At 51.3% G+C, this 13,884-nt stretch overlaps 5 protein-coding genes across 5 annotated transcripts; 2 read left to right on the top strand and 3 right to left on the bottom strand.

Annotated features, from left to right (window-relative positions):
* Positions 1–90: 90 nt before the first annotated feature.
* Positions 91–887, bottom strand: ALTATR162_LOCUS5808 (uncharacterized protein; the record flags this gene model as incomplete). Its single annotated transcript, XM_043313428.1, has 2 exons — positions 91–683; positions 734–887. The coding sequence occupies 2 exons, from the start codon at positions 885–887 to the stop codon at positions 91–93; spliced, it is 747 nt and encodes a 248-aa protein (XP_043169363.1).
* A 965-nt stretch (positions 888–1,852) lies between these two features.
* ALTATR162_LOCUS5807 (uncharacterized protein) lies at positions 1,853–3,844 on the top strand (the record flags this gene model as incomplete). Its single annotated transcript, XM_043313427.1, has 1 exon — positions 1,853–3,844. One exon carries the CDS (start codon positions 1,853–1,855, stop codon positions 3,842–3,844), a length of 1,992 nt encoding a protein of 663 aa, XP_043169362.1.
* A 174-nt stretch (positions 3,845–4,018) lies between these two features.
* Positions 4,019–9,604, bottom strand: ALTATR162_LOCUS5806 (uncharacterized protein; the record flags this gene model as incomplete). Its single annotated transcript, XM_043313426.1, has 4 exons — positions 4,019–5,908; positions 5,963–7,366; positions 7,417–8,802; positions 8,882–9,604. 4 exons carry the CDS (start codon positions 9,602–9,604, stop codon positions 4,019–4,021), a joined length of 5,403 nt encoding a protein of 1,800 aa, XP_043169361.1.
* Positions 9,605–10,639: 1,035 nt separating this feature from the next.
* ALTATR162_LOCUS5805 (uncharacterized protein) lies at positions 10,640–10,897 on the bottom strand (the record flags this gene model as incomplete). Its single annotated transcript, XM_043313425.1, has 2 exons — positions 10,640–10,669; positions 10,718–10,897. 2 exons carry the CDS (start codon positions 10,895–10,897, stop codon positions 10,640–10,642), a joined length of 210 nt encoding a protein of 69 aa, XP_043169360.1.
* Positions 10,898–12,286: 1,389 nt separating this feature from the next.
* On the top strand, positions 12,287–13,714 carry ALTATR162_LOCUS5804 (uncharacterized protein; the record flags this gene model as incomplete). The annotated part of the gene is made up of 1 exon (XM_043313424.1): positions 12,287–13,714. One exon carries the CDS (start codon positions 12,287–12,289, stop codon positions 13,712–13,714), a length of 1,428 nt encoding a protein of 475 aa, XP_043169359.1.
* Positions 13,715–13,884: the final 170 nt, after the last annotated feature.

The following is a 13,884-nucleotide window of genomic DNA, read 5'->3' as shown; positions in this document are numbered from 1 at the left end:
ATGGCATCACATTCACGAAAACATTTGATCTCGTCATTGAGTCTCAGTTCATCTAAATCGTGACTTTCGTTAAATCTACATAATGGTCAACTATAGTACCAGCACCGCGAAAAGAGCTATGCCACTAAGCAAACCAGCCGTTCCGTACGGTACATTGACCTCGCCAGCTGCACCAGTGAAAGGCTGTGGTGTGCCCGTTGGCATAGCACCAGTACCCGACGCACCTGCCGCTGCAGCGGTTCCGCTAGCCGTTGCAGCTATTCTTCCATCTACGCGGAAGAAGTTTGCCGCAAGCGGCGCGCTCACGCCGTTCTGCGACATGAACGATTCGATGTTGAAACCTATACGATCTTGTACTCCAGCGAATGCCGATGCCTGAATATTGAGACTTGAGGGCTGCTGGAAGAGCAGTTGTACGTATCGATGTGCGACTGTGTCGGTCGAAGGAGGGCCTGGAGGGATATACGCTGCCGGGCCCTTCTCAGATGATGCGAGCAGAGTGGCAGCGCCCATGAGTTGTTGCCTCGTTGCTTTGAATCCGGTGTTCATGCAGTGTAATAATACGCGGCGTTCTGTGCTGCCGTTCGCGGGCGGTACATCGAGATCGAGCATTACAAACATGTATGTTTGGCTTGCATCGATCATAGCGCTGGACAATGCAAGTTGTGGTTGTGTCGCGACAGCTAAATGGATTAGAAATGCTTTCTCAGTTGAGGTTAGTTAAGAGACTTACAAGCTTTCGCTAATTGCTGTCCTGCGGTGTTGACCATGGTTGAGTTGAAGATGACTTCGAGTTTAGTGGTAGCCTGAGGTGTGAAGCCTGATGGTACTTGCGCCTGCGCAAGACCGATCAATCCGGCTACAAATACTGATGTGGAGAAATACATGACGATGACTTTCGTTTATAAACAAGTGCTTGAAGATGTTTAAATGCAAGATAGGACAACAGTGGATTTAGAGGCGGCCCGAAGTGAGGCTATCAGCCTACATATATCACCTTTATCGAAGTACGCGGCCCCAAGGCATAGTTCCTAAGCCGTGGCATAGTCTGTCGCAGTGCGCTTAGCGCTGATGGTAGATATCGTGCTTACGTAGGGTATTCCGCATGCGCATGAAACGGGTACTGCGTGAGAGCCCAGCTGTCACGGCTTGGCAACAACCATGTCCACAATGCCTAAAGCAGAACCAGGATCGCACGTTTTGGTTAATCACTGGAGAGCCCGTGTTGAAGATTGTGGTAGGTGAAGACGACGAGAGTACATGCGAGAATGCCTACAATCTAGTCAGTATATGCCAATCTTGTGCCATGCCCCTTTCCTTCCGATTATTGTCGGGTCTTCAAAGCACATCCGAATGGCGTCTTGTGTGAGTATCGTCTAAGAACATATTGACTCAGAATCAAGACTGCAGGTCATGAGAACAATCAGTAGTATCAGATCTCACGTCGAATCACAGACAGCATTCCGGTGGTGGTGGTGACGCAGTGAGGTTCTCTGCAGAGCTGTCAACGTTTCGCCAAGGTGTCAACCTCCGAGAATGGAGCAAAAAGACGGCTGTAGACGTGTGTGAGAAGCTTCTCAGATTCAGTGGGTCACAACGGCGATCCCAGACAGAATGTGACATAACATTGACGGGTGAAGAAGGAGCAGCCTCATGTCGCGAAGCGACAAGGGGCTTGCTAAACACGCTAGAAACGCTACACGTGAATACGCGTAGGAGGCAGTCTGTGCTTCTTAGCGCCGATCGCCACGTTGCATGGATGCTACGCGATCAAACATCCAATATGCCTTCAACCATTACTCGCCGGCGACTCGGGTCTGGACGATATCTCTATTAAGACTGTATATCTTCAATGGCGAGCTCTACCCACACTGTTGCGGCCGCGAGTGACTCTGTCAAAACACCGAAGGCGCATTGGCCACTCGCGTACTGCATACAACCACAGAAATCCAAGGCCTCGTCACTCCAATCTTACGGCTTCTCATCTACGCAAGCTGCACCAAAACGATGGTGGAGCCACCGTCTCTATCGAGGCCCTGGAGATAAGGAGGTTGATATCCTCTACAGCAAGACCAAAGCGCAATCTGAGATCTATGCAAAGCAATTCCTTGATGAGCCCGTCATTGGATTCGACATGGAGTGGCCATGGAATGATTGGAAAAAGAACGATTTGCAGAACAAGATTGGACTCATTCAAATTGCTACCGAGGACAAGATCGCGTTATTTCACATTGGACTGCATCCGGGCAAGACGAGCGAAGACATCATCGCGCCGACATTAAAACGCATCCTCGAGGATCCTAAGATTGGCAAGGTGGGTGTAAATGTCTTGAAAGCGGACTTCGCCAGGTTGAGTCGCTTCTTCAGACTCGAACCCAAAGGCGCTGTCGAATCGAGCCATTTATACCGCTTGGTGAAGTTTGGCCCTGGGAAACCGGAATTGGTATCTGTCAAGCTGGTGAGCTTGGCGCATCAAGTTGAAGAGCAGCTCGGTCTGCCTCTGTTCAAGGGCGATGTAAGAACGAGCAATTGGAGCAAGCCATTGTCAAAGGACCAGATCAATTACGCAGCTGGCGATGCATACGCGGGCTTCATGCTTTACAGATGTATGAATGCGAAGAGACTTGCCATGAAGCCTACACCGCCAATGCCGATTCACGCAGAGAAGTACCCGAGTGGGAAAGCGTCGAGAGACGATCCGATATTGTTGGACGTCGGAGACGGTACCACCATCACGACAGAAGCCTTCTTCGGTGTCAAACCCGCGAAGAGTGGTACGATAGGAACCAACTCCAAAGTACCGAAGAAGGTACAAACTAAGAAAACCGGTGCACAGTCTCTCGATCACCTCTCACAGGCACTATACGAAGAGCTAGCTACTCGTCGAGCGTCTCTAGCTGAAACTAGAAAGATACCGCCATACCGCGTCATCTCCGATATCTTGCTAGAGTCAGTTGCTCGTGCGCAGCCTTGCGATACCGAAGCTTTACTTGCAGTAAAGGGTATCGGAAAGGTCCAACAGGCCAAGTACGGTGACGACTGGCTTGAGGTCATTTCGCTTTTCCTCACCACGAACGGTATCGAGCAGCCAATGAAAACAGCAAAGTCCGTACCATCCAAGCCTGATACCCAGCTGCCACATACACCTCATCGCTCAAAGACACGAAGAGAAGCTGAAATTGATACCTCTTCAGACTCCTCTCCAGCTTTCGACACTGCACCTCCCAGAACACCTCAACTATGCACCGGCCTATCTTTCGGAATGGCAGGAACAAAACTCGACGTGGACGAAAACAGCAACAAATCCGATGACAGCACCTCCTCCTATGATTCGGAAGATTCACTCCCATCCCTAGACTTTGGCAGCCCAAGCCGACGGCGTGTAAGCTCTGGCACAAAACGCAAACGCGCCGAGAGTCCAGTAAAAAGCGAGATGGAACAGACACCTCAGCCGTTGCCAACACCTTTGAAGCAGAAAGCAGGTTCGACGCAACAACCATCGTTGAATCACGCCCTTGCCATCACGAGTACAGCTCCCGCTTCAGCCTCGACCTCTGCGCCATTTGCAACACAAAGCGCATCACTATCTCCTGGCTCACGTATCGCTCGTTCAAAGCTTTTAGCCTTCAGCAGACTCGTAACGCGGAAACTTAATCCTGCACGGCCCGCTGCTGCCCCGCCCATCGTTACAGAGCACACGCTAGACTTAATCATAAGAGCAAGACCGCAAATTCAAGATGACTTGGAGCGTATACCAGGAATAGATACATTACTTTTGGCTTGTGAGAAGTCAGGTACGGACCTGTTGAAGAACGTAGTCAAGTTTGTGCCACCGCGGCCATGATAAGGGGTTATTGGTTACCACGATGACATGAAATGAAATGAAATGAAATGAAATAATGAGATAAAGCCTCATAACGATTTTACAGAATGATATTCTGGTGGACTTTTTATTGTGGTAGGAACCCTAATGTTTACGGTATGGACAGAATAAGACAGGCCCAACAATCTGCCAGACTTAAGCCCACATAGCCTTGAACTTCGTGTCAAAGTCTTCTTTCAGAGCTTTGAACGCTTTCAGTACGTTCAACAAGCCCTCACCTTCCTCCCAAGCGGGCGGCTCCTTCTTCTCGTCATCGTCTTCAGCATCCCAACTCTCCTCTACTTCAGATTCACTGGAAGAGCTGCCCATCTCATCCTCCCACGACTCTTCGACCTTCTTCTTGAGCTTCTTCTTGGGTTGAATTGTCAACTCTTGCTTGACAGGACCCTTGTTTGACGAAGCGGTCGTGGCTGCGCTGGCCTCTGTCGTTGTGTCACTCGGCAGCATCTTGTCTTCTCGGTCCTCTTCCACATCGTCACCACCACCTCGGACGTCGATGAAGTCGAGATCGGATTCCGTTGCGAGACCCAAGAAGCTCGACAAGCTCGTAGTAATAGTAGCAAGCGTCATACTGAGATCGTTCAGGACGAACCATACATCTCCACGACGGATCTTGTTAGCTGTAATAAGAGCATTGACGTCCCCGTGCATGAAGAAATCATACAGATAAGCGTTCAGCGGGAGGTCGGAGTCTTCGGGATAAAGACCGACGTGAGGCACAACAGCTTCTTCAAGGAATACACCAGAACGGCTAGTGCTGCACAAGTCGTGGATGGACTCGAACTTGTCGTCGTACCCTGAAAGAGCAACGAATGCAGAACGGGCCTTCACGTTCTGGTTCTGAGCCTTCTCTGATTTCGAGGAGGCATCACCACCGACCGTAACATCTGTCAATGGTAGAGTGTTGTCCGGCTCCTGGACGTGTTGATCAACGAAGGTGCGCACGTAAGCTGTGAAGATATCGAGTGTAGTCTTATTGTGACGGCGCAACACGTTCGCAGCGTGTTCTGGCATCGAAGGTAGGAACACAAGCGACGGGCTCTTCTTGACTATCTCGCGTACGTATTCTTCATCGGCCTGTCGACAATGACGTCGACCAAATAGATGCGACATCGTGAGCATGAGTTCGCGCAAAACTGTCTCCTTGTTCGTGTCGATCTTAGCGCAGAGCTCGTGGAAGTATCCGTCCTTTAGTAGCGCGTGGAAGGCAAACGACGAATTCTCTGTAAAGTAGAGATGTGATACGGCACCCGCAAAGTTCAGGGGTACACCTTGGGCGTCCAGAAGATGTTGTCTCCGGAGATATTCAATCGAGAAGCGCAGATGGTGTAGGACTGTCATCTTCGCGTCCTCGCCGCCAAGATAGAGTCGTGGCTGTGAGAGTAGGGAGTTGACGCATCGGACGGCGAATGGCGCGTTCTCGGACGAGTTCAACAGTGTGAACAAACGCAGAACGAGAGTTGTCGTTATGGGGAAGTGTCCATTGAGATCGGGTAGTCGGGAGCTGATGAGCTTGTGTATCTTGCTTAGAGACACTCCATGGAAGACGACATTTCCAAGCATGTCGAAACCTCGACGGCCGGCACGACCAGCGGCCTGACGGAAGTTGAGTGCCGTTAAGAAGACCGAGTCTCCTGAAAAGACCACAGTCTTACATGGCATATTGATACCGAGAGCAAGTGTACCAGTCGCAATCACCACGCGCAAGTAACCCTTTCGGAAGAGCATCTCGACGCAATACCTGTACTTTCGGTTCATACCAGCGTGATGGACACCTATACCGCGCATGAGACCATCGATGAGCCATTCGTCGACCCCGCGATAACGTAACTCTTTCGCGTGTACAGCGAACTCTTCTTGCGACAACTTCTTGTGGTCTGCAAAGTGGAATCCATCGAGGGGCTTGTTTGGATCGAACGAGGCAAAGGCGCTGACTTCGACGTTGGCAGCCTCTTTCATCTGATCCTGCTTGGTCATGCCCTTGGAAGCATCTCCACGAAGACCTTGCTTCTCTCGTCTCGCGACCTAATTGACCGTTAGTATTGCTGAGAAATATGTTGGCAATGAAACTAAACATACCTCCTTCTTCCAGTCCTCCCACTGTTGCAGCTTGATCTTCCACTTTGGACTTGTCTCCTTCCAGGCGACCTCGGCATCTACAAGTTGCTTCATGAGCGTTTGGCACATCTTCTCGCAGATCGCACGATCGTAGTTGAAGATGATACCCGGAAGTGCATCTTGCTGTTGTAAATCAGCGAGCAAAGGAAGTATGCTGGAGATATCGTGACTGATCTCCATGCCCAGCTCATCCAATTGCCCCTCGTTGCCTACGCCGTCGTCGGTGGCATCCTCGCTCATTTGGTGCTCTTGTAAGCCAGATAATGAGCTGCTAAGATCCTTGCGGACTTCAGCAAAAGGCGACTTATCGTCAGCCATCCAAGCAGTCAGAAGCTTCTTGAGACCAGACTGCCAGTTGATTATATCAGCCTTCTTGATGACTGTTGGCAGTATTGAGGAGGGATCCAGAGACTTGTCTACCGGGTATTCAGCTGTCTGGTATTTGGTCATGCTCTGCCATAGAGTGAGGCAGTCTCGTGCCTCGAGAGACAGATCGCTGGGCAATCCGCGAGTGCGGTTGATCAAGCTAGCTACAGGATGGAGGAAGGCGAAGTCCGTGTGCTCGTCCAACCCAAGCTGTGCAAACGAACGGCTGCTCGGAAGTGGCAGATAGCTGGCTGCATTACGTTTGGCGGGCGGTGAGTACACAAACTTCCGAAGGTCAGAATACCTGTGCGGATGTTGTACCATGACCAATTCGTTACCAGCAGCTTTTTGGGTGGCTGAAAGCCAGTCGTTAAAAGATTCTGCGTTGCCGATAGTAGCAGAGAGGGCGATGATGGGGCAAGGAGCCATGAGGAGCAGTTGCTCCCAGACCAGGCCATCCTCGGCTTGACCAATACAATGAACTTCATCGAAGATGATCCACTTGACCTTCTCGGACCAACTCCTCGCGTTGCTAGGAGCCAGCAACATGATCTGTAGGATGTGGGGAACTGTCACGAGTATTTGACATCCGGTAGGGTTATTAATCCGGTAGTCTCGTGTGTGAATGCCCCATACGGACTGACTGTACTTGTAGTTCTTCGAGAAGCGAGCCTGAATCTCAGCGGCGATCTGGTTGACTAAAGCTTTGGTGGGAGCGACATAGACAAGAACATCGTCATTGTTCGCCTCCAAGACCTGTTTCATGGCGTAGAACGAAATGAACGTCTTACCCGCTGAGGTCGGCGCAATAACGAGCAAGCTGCGGCGTGCATCGATCTCATCTAGCACACGTCGTTGCCACGCATCTGGCTCAAAGGGAACGCGGGAGTCTGGTGCCGAATCGATCGTACGGTCAAAGTATGGTCCACAATGGAGAAGCTGGAACTCCTCTGGAGAAAGAGTCAAGGCTAAGTCCGATACGACAGTCTCGTCTAGAACCTTTGTGGCTGTTAGTTGCAGTAGCGATGTGAAGCTATGGTTCAACTTACAAACTTGAAGGGCAGCTTCCGATCACCTTGTTCTGCTGGAACTTGCAGCGTTGGTAGCTTCAGGCGCTCCACTGTTATAGTAAGACATTTCGCGATGGTCTTGCTTACAGTTACGTAATTGCAAAGAGTTCGCGCAGTGTCGAACAGGAGTGCGGCGACATACAGGCCCTTCTCTTTGGCACCGTCGCGGCAGAAACGTACCCACATCTCCAGAAGAACGTTCAGCATGTACATCTGAACATCAGGACCAATGACTTGACGCTGGGCCGCATTGCGGTCGGCAAGATATTGCCTGGCTTTGTTGTATCTTGAAGCTAAGTCGACCTGCTTCTCGAGGCCTGCGCATGAGACTGTCCAGGCTTGGTACCATTGCTTCGCGTTCTCCTCGTCTTTGCGCTTGGAGCTTGCGGCAATGTTGGCAAGCATAGCCTCCTTTGATGCGTTGATGTTCTTGGTGCTCTGCCTTGACGTTTGCTTTGGTCGTTTGTTCTCGATTGTCTGGGTGGGTGTCATGGATTTCGCTTGGCCAGCTTTCGACTTGTCGCCGAGAGTGATAGTCTCTGGGTCTAGCACTTTACCAACAGCGTTCGTCAGACTGGCGGCGTATGTAGTCATCTCAGCCATGAAGAACTGGTTTCGACGGAGAGCCTTCTTCGCTATTTTGGGGTCTTTTTCCACAACAACCTTTGTCTTTTGGTTTAGCGATCTTTGGTTGTGCCAATGCGTGACTTCGCGGAAGATGTTGGCAGTAGTCGTATCTGCCTTGCCTCCTGACTTTGATACGTCTAGTTTAATAGGGGACAGATGTGGGTCGAAAATGCTATTCGAGAAGGGTAGAACCTTGTACGTAGATGTCGCTTCATCGTTACCGTTGGTTGCAGTAGAGTCTTCACTTGCTGTGGAAGAAGCTTTTGGTTGAGACGGAAGATTGTGCGCATCCAAAGCCGCTGTGGCTTTGAGTAGGGTCTGAAGGTGTTCGCTGGGCTCCGTTGTGGGGTTGCGGGCACACGATGCGAGAAGGCGACCATCGATCAAATCCGCGAGATCGCAATCTGGATGACCCTTGAAGGCCTCTGCCCATGCTGGGCTACCAATGAACTTGCGTGCCTCGTGGCAGAAATCCAAGATGAAGGACTTGACTTCGTCCGGGATGTCGCGATGTTTGATAATACGATCAGACAGAGGAAGTTCTGAAAGTAGTGCTGCATGTTGCAGCAGCACAGACGACAGGTCGGCGTGCGAAGCTGCCAGCTTCGAGGCTACCAGTACCGTCAGGTATTCACGCTCAGTTAGAAGCTGATCGCACGACGTTCTGATAGTCTGCAAAAAGCCGCGCATATGCGATAGATCGACGACGTCAGTCAATCTCTTGTTTGTATGAGGCTCCTAAACCAGATAATTAGCAGAGAATCGAAGCAAAGGTAGCACTACTCAGATGATCCTGATAGTGCTGCAGTGTACTTACAGCTGATGAGACATCAAGTGTCATCGAACGGGCATGCTCTAGAACAGTTGTAACGACCTTGGTGTCGGCCCATTCCAGTCCGTTTACAAGCGCAGCACTGTATCCCCGCTGCATCATACTGTATATGAAACTGCGGAAAGAAGTCTTGTACTCTTGCTGGCGCTCCTGCACATCGCGGTCTTCGCTCTGAAGCGAGTCGAGATCCTTCTGTAGGATCAATCTCTTACGGATATCAGTGAACGAGGCTCCATCATGACACAAGACGAAGTAAATGTCTGTAGCCTGTAGGTACTCGGCAAACGCATCTGAAGATACTGATGGAAAGGTATTGATCTCAATTTCTGGAACAACATCTGGTAGGTTGACCTTGAGATGGCGAATAATAGCTGCTCGTGCAAGTAGGTACTTTTCGCTGATTGCTGGTGGTGCATCCTGGGGTACGCAAAGATCTTGATGTTCGTCGAAGAAAGCAATATGGAAGTTGCAGGCTCGAGAGACGAGACCCTGTAGGAATTTCTCAACAGCGTACGACGCGTGTAGTAATTGGTATCCAGGATCGAAATCGATATGTGGGTCGCTAAAGCACTGAAGCAAAAGTGATTCGCCGTGTACGAGGAACCGCTCACTACCCGCGAAGTCGCCAACCAGGTCGACCCGGCGGCTGTAGAGATTTGAGTACCATTGGAGGATTTGCTCCTCGGTACCCTGGTTGTCGGCAGCCATGATGGGTGGTCTGCACGATGATGAAGGGTGGGCGGCGGTCAGAAGCTGTGGTCAGCAGCAGGGTGATGAAAGAATGTTTGTCCCCTCAATCGTCTAGATAGTGGCAGGTGCTGGTGAGTGGGTAGCCGCTGGTGGCGGATAGTGGGACTGTCGATCCCGCGCCAAGTCCCAAAAGAGCTTTGCGGTTTAACTCGAACGACTAATGCTTCTTCTGCCTCGGTTGAAGTTCCACGCAACCAGTGAAGGAACTGTAAAACTGGTAAATTGTTGAATGTACACGTACGTCGGATGTGATGTACGTGCTGTCAATTGGAATGGAGTGGAGCCCAAGGTCTGGGTTCTGCGAATCTGGAAAAGCCGAAAAGCCTGACGCGACTAGTGTGCGCTAGTGGGGTAAGCGAGCTAGGAGGTAGCACCAGCGTCAATAATGGGGCATCGCTATCGGGATCTGGATTTATACTTATACCCATCTAGATCGGGTGGAGCCTGAACCTGTTACTCGTCTTCGTGGTAGATGACCGCAGTACTCTTGGACGTCAAAGTAGTTGCAGGTTTCTGTTCATATCAAGGCAGTTAGTACATCACAGCTGTATGCAGAAAAACAAAGACACTATCGAAGATGGCCTGACTTTTGCACCGAAGAAAACATATTCGTGAGAGGGACGCCCGCGATAGTGATACTACTCAAGAGGTTTGCCCCTAAGATTGCACACTGTATCAAGATGTACAGCGGCCCGCAAGGAACATCCAAACGCCTCCAAGACCCTGCGTAGACCAACTAACATACATTCGAAAGAACCACGGCACTTTGTTTGCTTCGGAGCTCATCGCGTAGGAAGAACAATGCTCGACAGAACACATGGTCATGCCAGGCCAGATCACTAAGAGAAGACAAGCCAACATCGTGCCGATCCTATGTAACATGGTGGGTGCTTTAGAGAAAAAGCAAGTCTTGCCTCTGTTCAAGTAAGGTCAGACATTGCTGAAGTCGGCGGAACGTTTGTACTCATCAGAAATACCCCACTACCCCAAAGTTCAGATCTCTAGTGGAGCAAGGAAGTCGAGCTTGGCGTGGGATTAGCTATATCTGGTGTATCCTACAACCCGACTTACCGAGACGAGACGATTCCAGTGTGCTGGACTGGGTGGGGGCTGAGGTGGAGGAGAAGGCGGGTCGTCTCTTGAGCGGTCTTGCGGCGGTATGGACATTGATGAGCTTGATAAGACGTGAATAGAGCGTGAATAGACAAGCTCGAAGGTGTTGCCCACGGAGGATCCCGTAGTGATACCCATGATGGCCTTGTAAAGATTTGTAAGGCGGTTGAAAAGTAGTAGTATTGATGAGTTTGGAGTAAGAATTGGAATACGGTAATCAAGAAACTATCGTACTGAGAGAGTGGAAGGTTGCTCTGGAGGACAAAACACTAAAGTAGTTTCGACATTAAATAGTCTAGGGCAAGGTTTTCCTACACTCCCAATCGAACACCGCAAGGGCTCGTCTAGTGGCTTGCAGGGGCGAATGTCTAGTTGGCAGGCCCAAAGAGCCAGGCAAAAGGCAATCAGAATCGCAGCGGCCCGTCCGCGCGGATAGACGGGTGGCGTCAGGAAGGACTCAGTCTAAACTGTCATGCTGGAATGAGATGCTGGTTTGGTAGCCAGGGAGCACAAACGGCGAATGAGTGTCTTCCGCGAGCGGGAGAAGCTTGAAACTGAGTGTGGAAGATGACATCTTCAACGGCGGTAAACAACGTGTCGATGTGTGAGAGCACGGCGAGCGACAGTCGACTGGATGTATGACAAGGGAGGACAGGGTTGAGTACTGCTTGCGATTAACCAGACGTCGGGGAAGACGATCTGCAGCCGCACAAGTCGTTGTGCAAGGTGCCCGGGGGGAGATTGCTTTCCCTCAAGAAATAAGATTTTGAAATGGCGGTCTACGAAGCCATGATGTCAACATCGATACGCGAGTACTTCTATTCGATCAAAGGTCTGGCTAGGCGCCTCGCAGTTCAGCTGCCACTGTCTCCTGTTGGCTCATAGAATTGCGTGCTGTCCCGTGCTGGTACTTGGAAACGATCAGCAGGTGATGAGAAGGCGATGTTTGTCTATTCTTGAATGAAGCAAACGGCTGACCAGTCAACATGGCCTCACTCTTCAGCATTGATAAATACTTGTCAACGTGGATGGATGCAGCTTCGGAGGGGTCGTCTATCGGTGTGGGAGACGGCGAGGTTCGGACGCGTGCGAAGTGGTGAAGGTGAGGGTGACGACCGGGCAGGCGCGCTCGGACACGATGGCGTGCCAAGCCTAACGCGAGCCCTGGAGCATCGCGACTTCCCTTGTAGTAGACTCACACTGACGCCAATCCCGCCTCGGCCTTGTACTTCACCAGTTGCCTGCATCAGCCCATTCGACGCATATACTAAATCTGAAAGCAACAACCCCCGAAACACCGCGGCACTGCCCACCACTTTCGCATGCGCGCGTCCGGAATGTGCTTCACTGGGTCGTAGGGCTAGCAATCACATCGTCCGTCTCTGTGTCACCCGCCTGGTGATACCCTCTCCGCCCTCCCATCGGCTCCTTTCGCCCATTCCGCTTCATTAGACTCAGCACGCCCGCATTCCGACAGCCCCACCGGTTCCAACTCACACCTTAGACATCGCACTGCGCCCCGCCAACATGTCTTCGGTCTGGAACCCCGACAATGTACGAGACGTGGCCGAATCTGTGGGCATCGCCTCACTCGCCGACAATGTGGTAGAAGAGCTGGCACGCGACGTCGACTTCCGGTTGGCGCAGGTGCTAGAGGAGGCCCTCAAGTTTATGCGACACGGGAAGCGGACAACACTGAGCACACAGGACATATCCAATGCCTTGAAGGTATTGAATGTGGAGCCTCTCTATGGCTACGAATCTACCCGACCGCTGCGCTTCGGCGAGGCTTCGCTGGGACCTGGCCAACCTTTGTACTATGTCGAAGACGAAGAAGTCGATTTCGAGAAGCTCATCAACGCCCCACTGCCTAAGGTGCCACGGGAGATCACCTTCACTGCACACTGGCTCGCTGTTGAAGGTGTCCAGCCTTCGATACCTCAGAACCCGAACACGAATACAGGCGATCTCTTGCCCAAGGGTCCAAACGCGAATCCACACTTGGCCGCCGCCAATGGCCTGGACAACGTCAATGTCAAACCGCTGGTCAAGCACGTCTTGTCTAAAGAATCGCAAGAGCTATTCAACAAGCTGTCGGGCGCCCTGATCGACGAAACGAACATCGAGTGGCAGAATGCAGCACTCGCAGCCATCTCGACAGAGCCCGGCATCCACCAGTTGACGACGTACCTGCTAAGCTTCATAGCCGAAAAGGTCACACACAATATGAAGAACCTGTTCATATTGACTCAGATGATGCGCGCTGCGGAGGCGTTACTGAAGAACCAGGCCATCTACCTCGATCCGTACGTGGCATACATGGTACCGCCGATCCTAACATGCTGCACTGGCGGCAAAGTAGGGCCGGCAAACCCAGCGCCATCCAACGCTTCCTCAGAAACACTAAATGGGGCCATGCCCGATCACAACCGCGCTACTCAAGATGCTTTCTACCTGCGAACGCTTGCAGCGCATCTACTCAAAGATATCTGTAGGAAGCACGCGTCGTCGAATCAGGGACTCAAGTCACGGATTGCACGTACCTGTCTGAAGCAATTCATGGACCCGGACAAGTCGGTTGGAACGCATTTTGGTGCACTACAAGCGCTGCTCTTAGTCTTAGGTGCCGGGGACGCATTGAGGGGACTCATCTTACCGAACATTAAGATGTACAACGATGACTTCCTCTCCAAAAAGCTCGCGGACCAAAGCACAAGGCACGACGCTGAAATCCTCCTCGCAGTGCTTGTAGGCTCCTTCCCAGCCCTGGTACCCAAAAGCATGAGAGAAAAGAAACAAAGAGAGCAACAGCAGGGAACATACAACGCACCAGACCTCGATGACCTCCGAGAACAGCTGGTCAACAAGGTTGGCAATCTCGTAGCTGCGCATATGATTCAGAAGGGGATGGACCTGGAAGTGCAAGAGATTCTCAGGAAGGACTTTGATATTTGAGCTATTTAGGACAGATCAATACGGGGCATTGCTACTGGCGTTTAGGATAGGGTGCTCGCTTGGATGATACCATTTGCTCCGAGACAAAGCGTTCACGAGGGCTTGAATTCAACCCGCTATCTTCATCATCACACTGTTCCTCTGCTCAAACATATGCAATGTGAGGTCAC

This window comes from Alternaria atra, assembly GCF_907166805.1.
Source record: "Alternaria atra isolate CS162 genome assembly, contig: 25, whole genome shotgun sequence".
Classification (NCBI taxonomy): Eukaryota; Fungi; Ascomycota; class Dothideomycetes; order Pleosporales; family Pleosporaceae; genus Alternaria; species Alternaria atra.
This window is presented reverse-complemented; position numbering and strand designations above follow the sequence as displayed.